The 20,750-nt window shown below is 33.0% G+C and overlaps 1 protein-coding gene across 3 annotated transcripts; it reads left to right on the top strand.

The window, feature by feature from the left end:
• Positions 1-3,845: 3,845 nt before the first annotated feature.
• LOC139489524 (uncharacterized) lies at positions 3,846-18,859 on the top strand. Of its 3 annotated transcripts, XM_071276019.1 has the most exons (6): positions 3,903-4,222; positions 8,420-8,501; positions 10,302-10,412; positions 11,418-11,569; positions 17,967-18,038; positions 18,340-18,859. In XM_071276019.1, exons 4-6 carry the CDS (start codon positions 11,560-11,562, stop codon positions 18,825-18,827), a joined length of 570 nt encoding a protein of 189 aa, XP_071132120.1. In that variant the 5' UTR covers positions 3,903-4,222; positions 8,420-8,501; positions 10,302-10,412; positions 11,418-11,559; the 3' UTR covers positions 18,828-18,859. The 3 variants fall into 3 exon arrangements, with proteins under 3 accessions (XP_071132121.1, XP_071132120.1, XP_071132119.1); XM_071276020.1 differs by lacking the exons at positions 17,967-18,038; positions 18,340-18,859 and adding an exon at positions 13,001-13,172 and having other exon boundaries at positions 3,846-4,222; XM_071276018.1 differs by lacking the exons at positions 3,903-4,222; positions 8,420-8,501; positions 10,302-10,412; positions 11,418-11,569 and adding an exon at positions 17,572-17,735.
• The last annotated feature ends 1,891 nt before the right edge of the window (positions 18,860-20,750 follow it).

Raw genomic sequence — 20,750 nt, 5'->3', positions numbered from 1 at the left:
ATCCACCATTTTCTACATAGGTAAATGTCTGCACAAAGTCAGGAATATAAAAATTGCTCTCCATTCGTTTGATGTGTTTTGAGACATTTTGGTTTTGCCATTTTAAAAGAGACTATCCTTTCCGAATTTTCATTGGGGGTTGGTATTTTTGTTATTTTAACTACAAAAGTGAAATTTTTTGAAAAGATATAAAGACCCACGATTTACTACAACTTGTACTGACTTAGTATAAAGTTTAAAATACATGATTCAAAGTATACTTGAGCCAACTTAATCTCCAACATTATTGCTAAGCATATACTGATCTAACAGATCAAGTGTTTTGTGTTATTTCACAGTTTTATGGACTTACCTATCATTTTATGATTGTATAGTATATGCATAGGGAATAATTAGTTCATAATAAAAACAAAATTACACCTTACAACTGTGCCACTGAACTGCAAAGTATAACAAGATTCAAACAAAACTTTACATGAAGTCTTAGATTCATTATGCTGCACTTGATAACATAAGAAGAAGGGCGAAAGATACCAAAAGGGACATTCAAACTCATAGATTCAAAACAAATTGACAACGACATGGCTAAAAAAGAAAAAGACTAACAGACAAATAATAGTACACAAGACACAACATAGAAAAATGAAGACTACACGAACCCCACCAAAAACTGCAGGTGATCTCATGTGCTCCAGAAAGGTAAGCAGATCTTGCTCATCATGTTGCTCATATAAAAAACAAACGGTAAATAGTCTTAATCGGTATGTCATATTCATGAAAAGGGAACATTCATTTTTATTTGGTGAATGAGAAATAATATCTATCATAGAAAACAAGATTTTATTACCAATAATGTTATTAAAAGGCACTAAAACATTGTACATAACAAAGTAGAAAATGTATTATTCTCTTTTACATTGTATATGTTTTTAATTAACAAATACACATGCACCATGCAATTCTGAAATTAAACATAGAACTCTTTAAATAAGTTAAAAAAAAAAATATTGAACTTGAGTTTAATTCCAGTTAAAGTTAGACAAAAGAAACTTGTAATAATGGATTTCAATTATTTTTGTAGTGAATGTAACTTTTCTACAAAATGTTAAATCAAACCAGCACAAAACCATTGTAGGTTCTTAATTTAATCTAAAACAAAATGTATCCATTCCAATGCATTTGCTTCATCAAAAATCTTGAAAGATACATTTATGCATGGAACTTTTCTCTTGCTTGTTTTGTTTGCACCTGCTGAAAATGTTATTATTCTGTAAACAATAGGATATGATATGTTCTAGACATCTTGCAGAAATATGTTCTGTAAAATGGTAATGAAAATGCAACCCTCTGTAATAATTGAACACTGAAGGAGGCCTCAAACAGTATATAATACCTAGCAGTAACCCGTAAAAAAAACCAGTACCTACATCATAGGGTTAATAATAGTAGTATAAATCTTATTCATTAACTGACCTTTGAAAGTGGGATTATAACTAACTTTGATATACACAATTTTGTTTATCACTAAACATATCAAATCATCTAATTTATGACAAATATGTTTCATCTCAATCTTAAAGCTACCAGAAACCAAAATTCTGATCACAAAAAATCTCTCCATTAACAAATCACAAATCATTTCATTAATACAATACAATAATCAATATGCATCTATCAATACATGAATCTCCTATATTCCTGATACCTCGTTTTGCGCCATCTAGCTATTCCCTGCTACATGTAGACATCAATTCGTTCATAGTTTTGTGAAATGCAGTTATTTAACTGAGGATGTCACCTTTTATAGTTGAAACGACGTAACTATCAACTTGCAAAATCGGTTCATAATCAAGTCTTTTCATTAGCAAAACAGGAGATCAAAATCACTTATTTCGTCAGCTATCTACATATGAATTTGTTCAGATATTCTGTTTAACATTGTTTCCCCTGCATTTATCCTGTATAAACGTAGGGTTTGAACCTGTCCCAATTAGCTTTTACCTGAACGTTTGAGTAGTCCTAGTTTCCTGTAAACTTTTTTATCAAGAAATATTTACATAGTATTATTTGTCTTTACCAAACCAAGTGTGGACACAGATCAGTGTGGATAGTACGTGTTTGATAACTGTTAGTATGTTCACCTTACAAGTATTGTTTTGTAATATATATACTTCCATCGTCTAACAAACTTTTCTCCGGCAATCTATATATGTTAGTGCCCCCTGCCAGATATTTTCTGAACATTTTTCAAGTCTTTCTTATAGGGTTCTTATGTTAAACTGTGTCCAAAAGCTTTAATGAGAACCAACATGGATTTCAGATTAGTAGCAAAAGCTGTATATTAACATAGTTTTATTCATTTTCAATATTTGGTTATAATGTTCAGGACTGTTTTGGGAAAGGAAACTATATGTATCGATTTCCAACATGATTCTATTGTAAACTAGAGGAATGCCCTAGGTTTACGTTTGCATAATTTGGTTAAAATGTATGAGATGTTTTCTCAGAAGCTGTATGTATGTATAACTCATATGGTTTAATATTGTCGAAATAATATATCACATTATACGTTGTTGGTCCTTTTAGCAATTAAGAGCTTTTCAAAAGCATTCCGTGGATGATTGTGTCAATACTCGTTCCTATTAAGAGCTTGTCAATAGCCATGCGTACCTGTTTATACATGGACGACCAATTGATTTTCTGGGGAGAAGATTTTGAAAATGAATAAATTGACCTTGCTACCATTGGCTAGACGTTTAATTATTTCTACTTTCCGAAACTCTCACGTGAACCGTTTTATGTTTTACATTAAAGGCATATGATAATTCAAATCTAAAATAAAGTTGAATATATTTTATATACTTGAATGGCTAAGTTATACGACAAAACAAGTTTATGTGGAATTTCTTGTAAAAGAAAATCCTTTATCTTATCAAAATCTTCATAAATGTACTGCTTTTGAATTATTGTCTTCCCGTACTCTAATTCGCCGACACTTTTCCGTATGCGGTGACCTTAGCTACGAAACCTTTCGTTAGAACTTTGGCCACCACAAAGCACAAGTGAGAGGGAAAACCCGTGAAGAAAGAATGTAAACAAACGTGTACTGGAAGGTAAACAGTAATAATTGATTCTAATAGAACAAATTAAATCCACAAAATCATTAAACGATCGTAATGGAAAAGTTTAATAAACAAATTGGAACGGATGGAAAATATAAAAAATTAACATCGCTCTATCACTCAATTTTTACATGCCCCACCTGCTTCTATGTTGATTGTTTATCAATGTCACGATCCATCCGGTAAACTTCGACAACAAACTTGAAAGATCAAACAGTCACTGAATGAAATATTATTTGTCGATTATACGTTCTAGATTCATGATAAATTTAAAACACGTGCATAGAAGACTTAGTTTAGTATATATACATGCATAGTATTTATAAACATATTCCTATCTACATTGTCAGATGTCGATTATTGGTACAACTATTCTTGCTAAGATTGGCGTTTGTTTGGCTTTGAAATTAACATGTTGTGCTTTTCTTTATACTTATTGTATTTGTTTGATTTTTCGCATATGAAATATATTTGCGTGAAATAAATTATCCCAAAAAAACACGCACAAGTAAGCTGAAGGCGTCATATCTTAAAACCTTTGTTAGGTACTTTTTTATTTTTTGTAATTCGAGGGTCACTGATGAGTCTTGTGTTGACGAAACGCGCGTCTGGCGTATGCAATTTTAATCTTGGTATTTACGATGAGTTAAAATACTTCACACCCAAATGAATAACCCTATATACTTGACCCGAACGACATCAGTACGTGATTGTACAATAACTGTTACATAATTTATCTTCACTATGATGAGTTATAGATACTTTTAACATATACTTATCAGTGTGTCACACTTTCAGTGAGCCAAAAACATGAATGCAGCAAGAGGAATTTGATTAATTCTAATTGTAGTGTTAACAAGGATATGTGTTATGACATCGACTCCTGTATGTTGTGCTCCTGACCAATGGGAAGGACACCTGTATATAGACAGTTTTTTGTTTCCATATGCCATTCATACCTATGGTACGGCTGATGTTGCTTACGATTTCACAAATTCTAGAGCTTTAATAAACGCAACACTTGTCGATGAGAGTCCCTTTGTGGATCCGAAAATGAAGCAGTATAATATTCAGCATTATATCTCGAAGACTATAACAATGTAAGTATGATTTTGAGCATATGTTCATTCGTCCGTATATAACCACACCTTTTGATCATAGTTATAAATCATAGACAAATAAATGAAGTATCAAAAATTTAATAAAAATATGTTTATTAGATACTGTCTCGTCCGCTTAATTGATTATCACTGAATCAAATATTGACAGTTTTTGAGATACAGGTCAGGTGTTATTAGATGCCTCAAGAATACTATTTGTTGATCAAAAAACCATAGAAAAAAGAGATCAAATGAAAGTGAACATTTACACCTTACGATGGTTTTAAGTAACTGAGTAAGTTTCTGTCCTATCCAACATATACCCTTTTTAATGGTAGTCAACTTCTTTCACCCCCTTTTTTTCTCCCTGCTTATTTGGTTTATATGATCTCTTTCTAATTAGCATGAAATATTTGCCACTGAATGTAAGCCAAAAAGAGTCAAATGTAAGAAGTATTTCAAACTCCTATAGTCAGATTAGATATTTTTAGGAGATCTGTTAATTTTTCTGTTCATAAAATGTTGAATTATTTCTAAAGTTTGTCTACTCCGAGGTATAGATTTCCTTAGCCATATTTGGTACGACATTTCGGAATGAGTCTGACGTAGACGAACCGCGCATCAGGCATACCAAATTATAATCCTGGTATCTTTGATGTCTAACTCTAAATAGCTATGAGTGGCGGATACATAATACTTTGTAATTTATTCCGATGATCATCATTTTGGTCTAGCTGATCAGAGATCTTTTCATTAAAAGTGCTTTGGTTAATTTATCTGGCTGAGGTCTGTTTATCAGAAGCTTTGGATCGCACTTGCCATGTCAAGGGTATTTTGTTTAAGTTTATATTGAGGGGTACAATAAGACTACTGACCAATGTCTTTTGATATTGACCTTTAAAACAATTGTTTTGTAAATATTCATTTTTTATTGTAAAGCAGTGGAATAAGTTAAGATATAGGAAATGAAAAATCGAATAATTCAAAAAATTGTGACCAACACAAGCAGTTTGAAAACTTCAAAATGTAGTTTGATAAAGTTTGATACCTATTCAAAATCGTCCTTTGTCTTGAATATTAATGGAAATTTGCATAAATGTAAAGTGTTACTGGTGGCTCGGCAACACAGATATTGTCCTTTGATTTTCGTGTACGAATATAGTCCCAAGCATGGACAGTGTATAATAAAAACTCATCATAGATACCAGGCTTAAAATTTTGTACGCTACACGAACATTTCGTTTACAAAAGACTTACCACTGACGCTTGAAAATAATTGGTCAGTCCCCTAAATGCATTACATGTACATGTATACGGATTCTGTAAATTATTTTGAATAAATTTACCAGATGGTTTGATGGGCGGGGTATTTGGGACCCATTTCTCACTCGTTGAAATTACATTCATTTCTAAAAAAATGAATAAAAAAAATACACTCAAAATCACATACATGCACTAATTTCCCCACAGTTTCACTGTTTTGCTGATATAATGTTGGTGCTAATCTGTGTAAACAGTGAAATCGGTTGGACAATTTGTTTTTAAATTAGACCATCGAAAACATATACCACTGGACTAACAACCTTCATCTAACAACACCTACCCGTAGACAAATTGATTACTAGATTCGAGAATTGGGAACTGCGACACCATGTAGTTGCAATGACAAAATTGATGGTATAGGTGTTCTATCTAGTCATTCCTGTGAATGTGATGAATATTTTGAACTCTGCTCCTCGACATAGACGAGACGAAGTCATGGTCATCCTCATTATACATCACGTACTCTCCATGATGTGTCGATAAATGACCTTCTGTCATTTATACTAAAGCCGTTGGGTATTCATCTCATTTGCACACAATTTTTTCACTACCCCTTTTAAAACTTCATTCTCTGTAAAACTTATGTTTGGAAACCACTGTTTCAAACCCCGATTCAAACCAACACAAACTTACAGCTATCATCTCGGATATTGCCAGTCACAGACTTTTCAGACTGGTTCGATTTGGAAAAGATGAAAAGGAGAAAATATCTTTTCTAAAACTTTTTTTTGTCGACAAAGGACTCGATGCCATCAACTTGGGTGATATCCTTCGTCATAAATCAGTTCACTAGTTAAAGATCAACCTGTACCTATCGTCTCTAATACATATACTAAACCAATTGCGACTAAAACTTAAAATTACAAACACGTCCTACATGATCTCAATATTGACGACTTCAAGTCTAAACCACCTGATTGTACCTTTGCTAGCTCCCCATTCATATATACTAGTAATCATGGCCACGTTATTACTGGAGACCTAAACATTGTCAATAACAATTCTCTGCGAAATGTGATACCAAAGGCCCGAAATATCGTGAGCCTTAATCCATCAATTGGAAACACAACTTCAAAAAACTGAAGGATTCAGTAGAGGACTATGCCAGGCAATGGGTTAAACGCGAGAAAGAAGACGTAGATACTTTTTCCGAATGGATAAAGACTGTGAAGTCGTTGATACAAATCAGAATTAAAAGACAGAATTGGTCTATAAATACCCATGCTACATCAATCTTTAAAGACCCAAATGTGCAAAACACCTGTCCTACCTCCATGACACATATGTCCCCGCAGATAAAGCCCCAAACAACATCGTTTTTGTGTGTAAATTACATTACATAAACTGCTGGATAAATGAATTATGTATTGAAACTCAACATATACCCCCACGACACCTTACTAAGGAGAAAATCCTGGATAATCATAGGTCTGGTCAATGTTGCTTTGTGATTTCAACCAAAGATGAAGAACTGGATGTTCCTTCACTGCATTAATACCTAAACTACATACGTGTCCTTACAAACAGCGTTATATTGCTGGCTCTTCCAAGTGCTCGACGAAACCTCTTTCTAATTTATTATCATTAGTTGTATCAGCAATCAAAGCCGTGCTTCAAAGTTATTGTGAAACTACCTATTTTAGAGGTGGCGTGAATCAGATGTGGATACTGAAAAATCCAAAGATCTTTTATAGTACACACAATCTAAGACTCTGGCTTTATACATTAATTTCTTAGGAAGAAAGAAAAGAAGTTAGCATGTCCTTTAGCTTCACTTTCCGCTATATAGATGATGTTCTATTACTAAATAATTATTAGTGTGATGACTATGTTAAACGCGTCTATCCCATCGAACTTGAAATAAAGGAAGCTATGAATACAGTTAATTCTGTCTCATATCTGACTTACATCTAGAAATTGACAATGAGGGTCGGTTGAAAACAAAACTTTACGACAACAGAAATGATTTAAGTTTCTCAATTGTGATTTTCCATTTTAATGTAACAACATTCCAGCAGCATCTGCATATGGAGTATATATCTTCCAGTTGATACGATATTCCATGGCTAACATTTACTATCACGATTTCCTTGATAGATGGTTGCCGCTTACAAGGAAACTTTTAAACCAAGAGCTCAAATGTGGTGAAGTAAAAATCACCCCTTCAAAAAATTTACGGACGCCATCACGATTTGGTTGACATTTTTGGAATATCTGTTTCACAGATGACGACGGATATATTCCAAATGAGAGGAGAAAGATACCAAAGGGCCATTCAAACTCCTAAGACAAAAATAAACTGACAACGCCATGGCTAAAAAAGAAGACGGGTGCCACATGTGAAGCAGGATCTGCTTACCCTTCCAGATCACCTGATACCACCCCGCTCTTTGATGGGATTCGTGTTATTCAGTTTTATGTTTTTTTGTTGTGTGTTGTATACTGTTGTTTGTCTTTTTGTAGTTTTTTGCCATGTCATTGTCAGTTCTTTTTCGATTCATGAGTTTGATTTTCCGTTTGGTATCTTTTGTCTCTCTTTTAAGTATGTGAATTTGAGAGGTTTTTCGTCTGAATATTTTTCGCAAATACGATCTGCTTTTATGGCCAATTTTTGACTGATATTTCCTTAAATTTAGCTAATCTGATTAAAATACCGATCTGTCATAATGGTAAAACGTATAATGTGTTGTGATGGATGAATTACTTACAAACATTCATTGTTTGTGTTATAAAATGTCATTTTTACTTAAATGAATTATTCATCTTACATATTATTCAAGTTCTGCGACATGACATAAGTTTCTTTGTATGGCAGTTTGGCAAAGAAGGCTTTTTTTTTTATCATTTATTATAAAACGATATTTGTGTTTTCAGAATTATGAATATGAATTAGACAACGGAGTATATTGCCAGAAAACTAGGTTGGATGTTAATATGACTAAACAATGTGTCCAAGGTATGAATTAAATCTTGCTTAAGCCAAACCAAAGTATAAGGGATATGATTATTTGTTTAAAATTACCTCGGCGAATACACAGAGTGTTGAAAATCAAACGTATTATAACTTGATTTCTGAATTAGAATAAAAATCTGACGGAAGCCATCAAGGAACACACTTCAATCTTATATATTTCTGTTATCACGATTTATTTGTTCTGTTTCTCGATTTTGTATTTAGATTTGTTTGTTTGTTATCCCGATTTGTTTGTAAATAAAGGCAACAGTAGTATACCGCTGTTCAATAGTCATAAATCGATTAAGCGAAAACAAATCCGGGTCACAAACCAAACCCCAGGGAAACACATCAACTATAAGAGGAAAACAACGGAACAACAGAAACATTGAACCGCAACAAAAACAAACGCCAACATACATAGGAACGGACTATTTGATAACAACTGCCATATTCTAAACTAAATCTAGAGCATACAGAAAAGTGTATACATAGACCGTCAATAAAATATGCATGTCTAGGTCATGAATAAACACGGTATATACAGACCACAACTAAATGTACATTTATTACAATCCATTTGATGATCAAGATCGACTACATCCACTAAAACGACAAGGTAGACTGCATCGTTTCGTTTAACATATCTTTTTCTACCAAAAAGGGAATTGTAGATAAAAAATCATTATTTTTGGTAACTTGATGAAAAATGTTACTTTGTGAAGAACCACACTGATTCCCACAATAAATACACCGAAGATGATATCAGCAAAACACTGTACTTTTTTTATCGATAATATATTTGTTGAGTTTGGTGGATTGATATTTCACCAGACAGTCGGTATTCCAATTGATACTTATTGTGCAACACTACAGGCCGACTTGTTTTATACTCATATTAAGTAAAACTCAAACAGAACCTTCTTAAAAACAAAAAGAGAAACAATCTTGCAAAGTTCTTTAATTTCACTTTCAGATATGTTGATGATGTTCTGCCACTCTATAACCCTCATTTCAATGAGTGCTAAAATGTCATATATATCCTAATGAACTTTACATTACGAATACTACCAAAAGTAAAAGGTCTGCCTCATATCTCCTTAATGTTCCTTATAATTGACACAGTTTGACCACTTTAAACTGGATTCTATGACAAACGTGATGATTTAAACTTTCCAATTGTCAACTTCCATTTCTCAGAAATAACAAACCCTCTGCTCCATCGTACGAGGTTTACATATCGCAGCTATTTCTTTACGCTGGTGCATGTTCACACTATATAAATTCTTTAACCCGGGTGTGCCCCTATCTTACACAAAAACTGCTCAAACAGACTTTTACGGTCACCATCACGAATTAGTTGACCGATGCGATGTGTCGTTGTCTCAACTCACACGACATGTTTCCGCGGTCTTAGATCTTTAAAAAACAGTATTCTTGTCTGATCTTTGATTCTACATATTGTTTCCTATCCCCATTCTGGCATTTTGACTGAGTGAATCCGCATGGTATGTGATGGAAGCATAGCAGGAGAAACTTTTGAAGTTGTTACGATTGGGTTATGTATTGTTTGTCATTTTGATAAAATATGAACATTATGCAAGGTAGAATAAGATTCGATAAGTGAATTAGAAATCTCTGCATTTTTCATCTTTGACATGTGTCAAAGTTATAGAAAAATAATAATTGTAAATATAAGTCATAATATTTATAAAATAACAAATCAGAGTTCCAGATATCCTGAACCACTCTGGGACGTGTTGTCGATATTTTTTTCTTTTCATTTACTTTTTTATATTGAAGGTGGAGACAATTTGTTGTATAGTGGTGTAGTTGGAGAACATATTATCACTGACACATACAATATAACTCTTGATAAGAGTGTCCCAAACATTAGAGCATCAATAGAGAGAGGTATATATGGGTATGGCTTACAATCTATTATGATTAAAGCACAGTAGATTAAAGTAAAAATATAAGAAAAATGCGGGTACATTTGATCTACATCGGTTCCTTAATAGATAGAAAATACTTAGGTGTGTGACCTATAGATCCTAACAAGTACATGTGGGCTTCATCAATTCATACTTTGTTTTGTTTCGCTTCCTTTTTTAGTAGTTCGTGCGAACTTCATCAATTCAAACTTGGTTTTGTGTTGAATGGGTCTTTACTATTATGTTGACGGATACTTGGTTTTGTTTTGCAAAGCTCTTCACTAGTATATGTGGACTCCATTAATTTATCATGGTTTTGTGTCACATAGCTGTTCACTTTTAAACGTTGCCTACATCAGCTCATTTGTGGTTTTGTGTCGTATGGCTCTTCACTAGTGCATGTTGACTTCAGCAATTCATAGTTGTTTTGTGTCGTGAAGCTCCTCACTTGTACATGTTCACTTCATCAATTCATACTTGGTTTTGTGTCTCGTAGTTCTTCACTAGTATATGTTGATGTCTTCTATTCTTACTTGGTTTTGATCAATTCACATTTGGTTTTGTACTTATTCACTGGTAAACGTTTAGATCTTCACTGGTAATAGCTGGCTTTATCAATTCGTACTTGGTTTTAGTGTGGCGTAGCTCTTCACTATTTTTTATGTTATCTATATTTCAACTTTGCTGCGCTAGACATGCTTAGTGTCTAATATTAGTTCCTTATTTGCCAATAAATCGTTTTAAAATGTATTTTGTAATATTTTGGTGTTGGTTTTTAATCTATTTTTTTTTTCTACTTGAACAACACCAAAAGTATAAAGAATCACTCTTTTCAGAAATTGTATATTTTACGCATGAAATTATTTAACGTGTTGTTTTTTTGTTTTTGTTTTCATTTTTTTTTTTAATGGTTCACATCAATCCTAATATAGACTCTGTTTAACCGGTTGACATTAATATATTCATTTCCGATTTTTTATTTGAGGAAGCTGTGTTCCTGTACATTTATACTTCACTCATAAAGTAGTTGTGACAAATGTGGATGTTTATAATATGACACCGGGTATTAAAGACACACAGATATTTGACATACCTCCTCAATGTAAACATGCTAGTCCAAAACGCAGATGGACGATGGTAAGAAATAAAATCTTCAAATGTGTGAATGATTAATAAGTTCATGAGAGCAACTAGTAAAAAACCCAAGATGACTTTATAGACTTGTATGTTTTTTATGTAGTGTTTTGTGGTCTTGGTTTTCTTCCGCCTCTTTTTTTATCTGTTGCTGGTTATAAAGCTTATAAGCATATAGTGAATTTTCAAAAACAAAGCCACGATACATCTATACTCAAAAACTAATCAGAAAGATAGGGAGTAAAGTATGTGAAGTAAAATGATAAAATAAGTTAGCTAAGTCACATGTTTTTGTGACTGTCTCATATCCGGAATCAGGTTATGGGTCGACGCTGTCACTCCATGTTTTTGTTTCTATACAATTTTATGAAAGTGTAAGACACATGGTTGTCCCTTGTAGAGTTATTGGTATTTGTCTACCGGCGGGTTGATTAATTAAATGTCATACGCTCTTGGTGCTTGTCTTTACCTGTGTCGTTAAAGAACTTGTCCTTCGTTATGCATGCTCGTTTATACCGGGTTCGATTGAAAACTAGTCCTAAGCTGTGCTGTACCTTGTCGATTTTGAGCTTGTCATATGATGTGGGTGCTTATAGTTCAAGGCTTTTAACATGCTGTAAGTGCTTAAATATACTCTGGTCAATTAAGAGCTTGTTCTATTACGCTGTGGGTGCTTGTCTAAACCCGTATACAATTTGAGCTTTCCATACGCTGTAGGGGCATGTTATAACCAGTTCCATTTAGACCTCGTCATACAAGCGAGTGCTAATCTACCGTCAATGACCATGCGATGACCCCTGATTGCCTTCTTTTGTTAACTTGTTCTATTAGGAAATCATTTCATTCACATTAAACCATTTTTTTCTAATAAGTAAATAAACCAGAAAAAAAGATCCAGCTCCCCACTCCTTAGCATAAACTTCTGATAAACGAGATCTCAGTCGAATCTTTTAAAATAAATTGGAGTCATGGTGAACATGAAAACACGGGATTGCAGTTACGACAATTGGAACATATCCGTCGACATCTGTGAACCAGATATACCATCACGGTCAACCAACTTGTGCTGGCGTCCGTTTAATTTTCGAAGGGATGATTGCATCTTCACCACTTAAAACTCTTTGTTTAAAAGCTTCCTTGTAAGCAGCAACTTTCTACCAAGGAAATCATGATATGATATGCTAGCTCTGAAATTTTTATCACCGGAGAGATATATACTCCATATGCATGCGCTGCTGGAATGTTGATACATAGAAATGAAAATTTCACAATTGAGAAGCTAAAATCATCACTGTTGTCATAAAGTTTTGTTCTCAAACGATCCTCATTGTTAATTTCAAGATGTAAGTCAAGATATCAGATATTTTGGGTTTTATACTTAGTAAAAAAAAGATTTAAGGTTGTGTAAAATATACATGTGATATCTTATTTCAGGAAGGTATGTATGTTTTCAAATTGAACATACGAGAAACACTTCAGCAGGTTTTATTTGGAGGGAGAAAGAGATGAAAAGATCAGGTAGATTCAACTGGACAAAAAACTCGTATAAAAATGATTTGGACAACTAATTTATTTGAATTATAAAAATAGATCAAACCTTATAAAATGCACTTCATTTTGCATGAATGTTGATTTCATCACAAAGATTGAGTTCTTTATTTGCTAAGCCAAGAAAGTGGCTTAAAATGTTGTGGACACCCTGTGTATCTTTTTAAACCCACGTATCGGTCATTTTAAGTCTCGGAAAAAAAAGAAAATGTATCCAAGGGTTGCTAGTAGCTAGCTATTAAACCAGGTTCAATCCAACATTTTATTTGGAAAATGTCTGTACCAAGTCAGTAAAATTGTATTTGTTTTTCACTTGTTCCGTTGATTTCTTGCGTTTGATTTATTTTGTCAGTATTTTGCATTTGCCTTGGAGTTCGGTATTTTTGTTATACCTTTTATATTGACAGAGAAACCTGAGAGTAGTCAGAGGAGAAACTGACAATTTTAGGACTCAACATTTTGGACACACAAACACACTTTCGTTGTTTGGTTTACGTCCTGATGTTAATATTGCATGCATATTCAGGAATTGAACAAATTCACAATAAATCAGTGTGAAATTTGTAAAAGTGGGTATGTTGGATAGTGACTAGAATTTAAAATGTTACATGCTACCTTCCGATCCTCAAAGAGTTGTTTGAAGAGTTTCGTAACGTGAAGAGAAGAATAACATGAGGTCTCGAATTTAATGTCCCAATAATGTCCAAACATTGCTGCGTATGCAGAGATCCAACACAGTCAAAAGAATGTCCCTTTTAGCACGTGTTTTACAGCCGGAAGGCGAAAGTCCAGTTAATTATCCTTCTACACTGCAGTTAACCATTGTGGTATTTCCATTTGAAAGTGCCTGTCCAAGTCATGACAATGATAGTCAATAGTCAACTAGTGATATTCGTTTGAAGAGATTTGTATATATCTATTGACATTCACATTGATGATAGACCTTGAAGTTGCGGACATTTGTTATGTATAGCCAACAATGAATGTTGATTTAAGAACTGTAAATCTATTGTGTATTAAATCTGTGATCAAAATCCACCTTACCGCACATTGTGAATAAAGTCAAAATTTCAAAGCACCAACGCTCTCTACGCTTCAATATGATCGTTTGAAAAAATGGTCCGCCATGGTATAAGGCACTAGGACCTCTTCATTAAGAAAGCCAGTTTTTAGAAGAAAATAAAAATAGAATACAAAAACAAAACTAGTAATTTTGTTATTTCTAACGTTGAACTTCTGTCAATTATCCCGTTTTCATATTTATTTTGTTTACTTGGTAACCTCCAAGGTAACTTACAATGAAATAAGATGTTCTACTTTATAACTAAAAATATATAATAATAATCAAGGTATCCGATATTTATCCGCTGTTAAACTTGACATAACCTTGAACCAACTCATTTTCGACATCATGGTGTATGGTTAGACGTTGATATTCCATTTTAAAGGTTCGCCGCGATATATTCTTTTTGTGCTGAGCGGCGTAAAGCAAACACCAATCAATCAATCATATTGAAGGTTTGTGATGCCAAATGTATTATTTGACCTGCCTTATAACTTGGACTCAATGACGTGATAGTTTTGACTCGTTGTCGATAACTCTTACTAGAACTATTCAAGGTTAATTCCGATTTCCTTCTTTAAATTGTGGTTTCAAAATAACTAATGCAATATACAAAGGGACGTAAGTGTTACAGAATGCAAAATACTAATACGGACTGTTGACAATAATGTCTTCAAGATTACATGAATATATCAAGAATATTACAGAGTGGTAAATAATCCTACATTTTACATGTAAAACATAGTTCAAGTATCATGATGGGTGGTAACATCTTGCCTCTGTTGAATCTATTCATTTTTTTTTACAATTTGTGAATTAGCTTCAAAAAAGGCAACACTAACAAACATGCCTGCAATAAAAAAAAAATGAAAAACGTACGTTAGCCAAAACGCAACACTTCAGCAGAGTACATTAAAGTCAATTTTTTTTGTTGGTTTTTTGTTTTTTGTTTTGTTAAAACAAAACGCTCCAAGCATCACACACCATGCAAAAACTGTTCATGTTTCCTAGTTTCAAAACGATCCTGGTATTTTGCATTTGAAAGGGCACCAGGTAATGTCTAGAACTAAAACACTGATTGTTTTTCTTTTATGCACTTAAAGATCACAACGTTATCAATTACAAATTATCTTTGTCAACATCCATTCTCACAAAATCATCAATAACAAGAATGTTGCTTCTAATACTGAAATCTCCCTAAAAAATAACTAAAAAATACTCATTTAAACCATTATTAAATCGCGTAGCTTAAAGACTAACATTGAGAGAAAATAACATTTAATTTATGAAAACAGGTATGAACAGTTTACAAGAAATAACATCAGGAAACACTGTAAAGATTCTCTGTGATGAATGTTCTTGCATGTGTTTGTGTTGTATTTCTATTACGTAGTGTTGTCAATTTAGCGATATCTTTTTAACATTGTCATAACGCAGGAGATTTGACTAGCCATTAAACCAGGTTCAATCCACCATTTTGTCTTGTACCAAGTCAGGAATATGGCAGTTGTTATCAAATAGTTCGTTTCTATGTGTTGGTGTTTGTTTTTGTTGCACTTCGGTGTTCCTATTGTTTCTTTGATTTCTTCATATAGTTGATGTGTTTCCCTTGGTTTTAGTTTGTAACCCGGATTTATTTTCTCTCAATCGATTTATGACTTTTGAATACTGGTATACTACTGTTGCCTATATTAATGATTCCATATCAATAACATATCCTATAATATTTACAATACACAAACATGATAATGATTCATTAACAATAATACATATAAAAAATCACCCAATTTTGGTTTTGTTATAACAGTAGGGAGGTAGATATAATTTATTATTAAAACAAAAGTAAAATAACAAAAATACCGAACTCAGATGAAAATTCAAAACAGAAAGTCCCTAACTAAAAGGCAAAATCAAAAGCTCAAACACATTAAACAAATGAATAACAAATTTCATATTCCTGACTTGGTATAATCATTTTCTTATGTAGAAAATGGTGGACTAAACCTGGTTTTATAGCTAGCTAAACCTCTCACTTGTATAAAAAGATTCATTTTCACGTAAGCATCAACTTTCACAGGAGTGGGTTTTTTTCACACAATAAAAATATTGAAAACCTAAAATTAAAAGGTATAAAAATCAGTGATCCATAATTTTAATCTCCTGTGAAGACTTGATGAAACTTTTCATTTAGGTGTAATGATGGTTAAGAACTTCAAAGGAACAACTTTTTTATACAAATAACTGTATTACCATTTTCAGTTTGCATTTCTCTTCCAAACACACCAATTGAAATGAAAAATTATAACATCACAAAGATATGCAACAAAATAATTCCATACATGTGTGAACATGTCATTATCAGGAGATTTGATGAAAAAATAACTGATAAGTTTGCATTTACTATTCATCATATTTTCAAACTAACTATACCTTGTTCCAGATGGATATGCAACACATGAACATACGTTTCAACTTTTTATTAACATCATTTTTCAATATTGATAGCAGGTTAAAGAATACAAGTTATTTAAAACAATTATTTCCAAAACATGATTGTTCTCCTTTTTCTCTTTTAATTTATGATTTATTTATATTGAGATTTATGATCAATATAAAGAAATAGTAAGATCTGTTGTTCTTTTTTGGATATGGTCTAAAATGATATTTTATTTCAAGTTTGTAAAATGCGACACACATGCTGAATAAAAAGAACTAACAAAAGAGGGACGAAAAATACCAAAGGGACAGTCAAAAAGGGAAAAAGACAAGCAAACAACAGCACACATAACACAACATAGAAAACCAAAGAATAAACAACACGAACCCCACCAAAAAACTAGGGGTGATCTCAGGTGCTCCGGAAAGATCACCTAAAATAATCACATCGCAAAAACTCTTGTTTCCTCCTTATTTGTATAATGTTCAAACACTACATGAGCTTTTTAACAAAACGAACACTTAAAAGAATAGCCAAAATCATCAAAGGTCAACCTTTCTTGACAGAGATGGAACCTTCGGTACTTTAAAATTTCTGAATTTATCAGCAGAAAATTATATTAGTATTAGTGTCAGTTGAGAATTACTAATTACTGGACCCTCCCGGACTAACAGTTCCTTAAGGCGCGGAAACAACTCAGTGCTAGAAAATAAAACGAACAATTAATAAATTTGATGCGTCCAAAGAGCTTTTCTAAATTTACCTCCACCAGGAATCATACATCTCTTCTCAGAAAAACCTTGTAATTTAGCAGGAAATCTCATGCCAGAAAGTACTTATTGTTTCATATTTCACTTTTAGAAATTTGATGCATCGATTTTTTTCATTTGTATTATTTTTGTAATTATAAATGACCAAAAACAGTGCCAGACTTCACCTTTCAAAGATACACAGAAACATGACAAATATATTATTAACCGTACTGGGTCTTCTTATGTTCAGTGCAAATTGTCATGGCAAGTCCGAAAAGTCTTGCTTTTTGAAGGACTACCTAATCAAACAGATGGAAAGGAACTTGGTGGAACTAAAGGATGTAAATTTTCATGCATCCGAATGTCGGGGTAAGACCTTTGAAAACACGAAATACAAATCCAAGTGATGTTTTGTTGTTATTTGGAGACAATAATTATGTACTGAATTTGTATTCGCCAAGGCACGGGGAGAAAGAGAAAGTAAAAAAAAATAAATGTATTTTTTATGTATGTATTTTCAATGTATGCTTAATTAACATCCTTTTTTTTTCGTTGCTCTCAGTTCATAAAAATGGTTGCCGTATTTTCTTTTGTTTTTAGGACATAACGCTGCAACGTATATCAGATGGGGAAAGTCCAGCTGCCCACAGGATTCGACACTTGTTTATGACGGTAATTGTATATTCAATAGTGATTCAGTTTTAAATGTATATATTTTTTCTTTGGCTCTAAAAGTTTATATTGCATGAAGTATATACATTGGCGAAAGCGTTCCTTTCACACCTGCTTGTATATTTGGTTAAATGTCATCGTATTTGTAGCACTAGACGTTTCAGATTTAAAAAAACATAACAGTATCATTACTGTAAAAAAAAAACTTTAAAAAACGCAGATACGTCATCAATTGTTCAAATAACTACTAGTATAAAGTTTGATCATAGATTTGTTTTGCTATATTTTTTGTGTTTTTAAGGGTATGGTGCCGGTAATCATGTTAACGAAGGAGGATCAGGTTCAAACTTTCTTTGTCTACCGAAGAATCCGGAATGGAAAGACTATACAAGCGGACAAAATGATGGAACAGGTCGTTTATATGGTGTTGAATATGAAATTCAAACCAGTAAACCCTATTCAAAAAGTTTCAATGATAAAGACATGCCATGTGCAGTATGTTTAACAGCTAGATCTACTGTTCTAATGGTTCCAGGGAAAATAAATTGCCATGAAGGTTGGCATAAAGAATTCTCGGGTTATTTGATGTCAGAATACCACACTAAAACCCGCACGCCGTCGCAATATATCTGCGTAGATGAGAAGTTGGAGTCCGTTCCTGGTGGTGACGGTAATCGTAATGAAGCCGTTGTTTACCCTGTAGAAGCTGTGTGTGGTAGTTTGAAATGTCCACCGTATGTCAATGGAAGAGAACTTACATGTGTCGTCTGCTCAAAAGAAATAAATTAACGCAGTTAAAACATTAAAATTACTTGAAACAGTTCTGTCGCATGAATTTTTTCTCATATACAGAGACTTATAATACAATAAATTGTGTTATATGTCTCTATTATGTCCTTCCGCTAAACAATTCAGGGACTATACTGACGCATCTATTCAATTGGGTTTTTTTTTTTAATACATTACTTCACAACTACAATTACCCCTGCTTAATGTCTTGACTTAAATATTAAAATTGACAATAAGAGTCGAATTACATCTGGATTTTATACGACAAAAGAATGATTTAAATATTTCAATTTGGAACTTTCTACATCCCAGTGGAAACATTCAAGCGGCACCTTTTGATCACATTCCCCCTTTTGATCCGATTGTCTGGTCTTCAAAGTGTCACAATCTTCTTGATAGATATTTGCTGCTTTAAAAAGCAAAAACCAAAGGCTCTTTATAGTGGTGTTGAGGTCAAACCTTCCAAAGGTTAGAGAGACCATCTTAATTTGTTGATCATAACGGAATATACATTTCATAGATGACCACTAAATAGACTTAATTTTATTCAATTTTGTTGGATTGTAAGATTAACCAATCCAAACTATCATCAAATTCCAATTTACAACTAGAAACAAGACGAGTGTTACTATTAAAAAAGAAACTGTCATCCCGTTTAAAATTTCCTAATTTAAAGGAGTCACGATGCCTTTGCTTAACTATTCAGCGCATGTTGAATTTTTGAAATTGACAATAACTTTTTTATGCTGGAATACACAAATACAAAATTGATTTACAAGATATATATTTAATTATTATGATTGTTCTTTTAAGTTACATCAAAACAAGACTTTAGTTTGTTTTAAGTTAGATATCTTTGAGGTCGTTATTACGAAAGCAGTGAGTTAAGGTTGTTTGCATAAATGTGGCTCACCACAGCATAAAAGTGGGAAAATAAACTAGCAAGCTAAATAATGACTGAGCTAAAGGCTTAAGTCATGATCCAGTATTCACAGAAAAAAATCTAACATCTTAAACTCATGCACTTGTCTTTGAAAAAAATATTCAAGTATATATATATTAGGTATATTTTGTTTCAGAGACATGTGCCAGTGTTCTGTACTGATATAAATAATGATATAAACAGAGGCGAAAGAAACCAAAAAGAAATTCAAACATTAAGTATATAACAAATTGACTATGCCTTTACAAAACACGATTTAGATTACAAAACAAAACAGTACACAAAACACACTTAGAAAACTACAGTATGATCAACACGTCTCAGAGACAAGTGTCTGTGCACTTTAACCAGTAAACAAAGCTTCTCTCTCAATGATTAGTGCGTATATACTTCAGATTTTCTCCATGATCATACGATAAAGATATGTTTAAAGTATGTGTTATTATCGTGTTATACTTTCTGTGAACCAGTCAAAATGTACACACCACGATTAATAGTGGTACTATTAATGGCTATAATTTTAAGAATTGGGATTGGATTGGAATTAGATCATGTATGTTGTAGTCCAGATCAATGGGAAGGTCGCGTGTATATCGACGATTCACAGATCTTTTACTACATACATATGAATAGTTGTGCGGAAGTTGCCTACGATTTCACAAACTCTAGAGCCTTCATAAACACTGGCGGATTCAGAAATTTTCATAAGTGGGGGCCCACTGACTGCCTAAGAGGGGGCCCGCTCCAGTCACGCTTCAGTGATTCCCTATATAAGCAACCCAATTTAGAGCCTATAAACCAAAATGAAAAAAAGTATTTTCAAATAAAGGCAACAGGCGTTTACCATTGTTCAATATTCATAACTCGATTTAACAAAAACAAATCAAGATAACAAACAAATACTGGAGGTAACACGTCAACTATGAAAGAAAGAGAACGGAAAAACAGAAACTTAAACATAAGAAAATGCCGTTATACAT

Source organism: Mytilus edulis, chromosome 9, assembly GCF_963676685.1.
Source record: "Mytilus edulis chromosome 9, xbMytEdul2.2, whole genome shotgun sequence".
In the NCBI taxonomy this organism is placed as follows: Eukaryota; Metazoa; Mollusca; class Bivalvia; order Mytilida; family Mytilidae; genus Mytilus; species Mytilus edulis.
Note: the sequence above shows the minus strand (reverse complement) of the source record. Positions and strands in the feature narration are given on the sequence as shown.

What these genes read in the sequence shown, in the direction of transcription:
- LOC139489524 (XM_071276018.1), top strand. Translation starts at nt 17,573, where the DNA reads ATGACAAATATATTATTAACCGTACTGGGTCTTCTTATGTTCAGTGCA. An exon ending in TCATGCATCCGAATGTCGGG is followed by an intron (nt 17,736 to 17,966) that starts GTAAGACCTTTG and finishes TTTTGTTTTTAG; the next exon opens with GACATAACGCTGCAACGTAT. An exon ending in TTCGACACTTGTTTATGACG is followed by an intron (nt 18,039 to 18,339) that starts GTAATTGTATAT and finishes TGTGTTTTTAAG; the next exon opens with GGTATGGTGCCGGTAATCAT.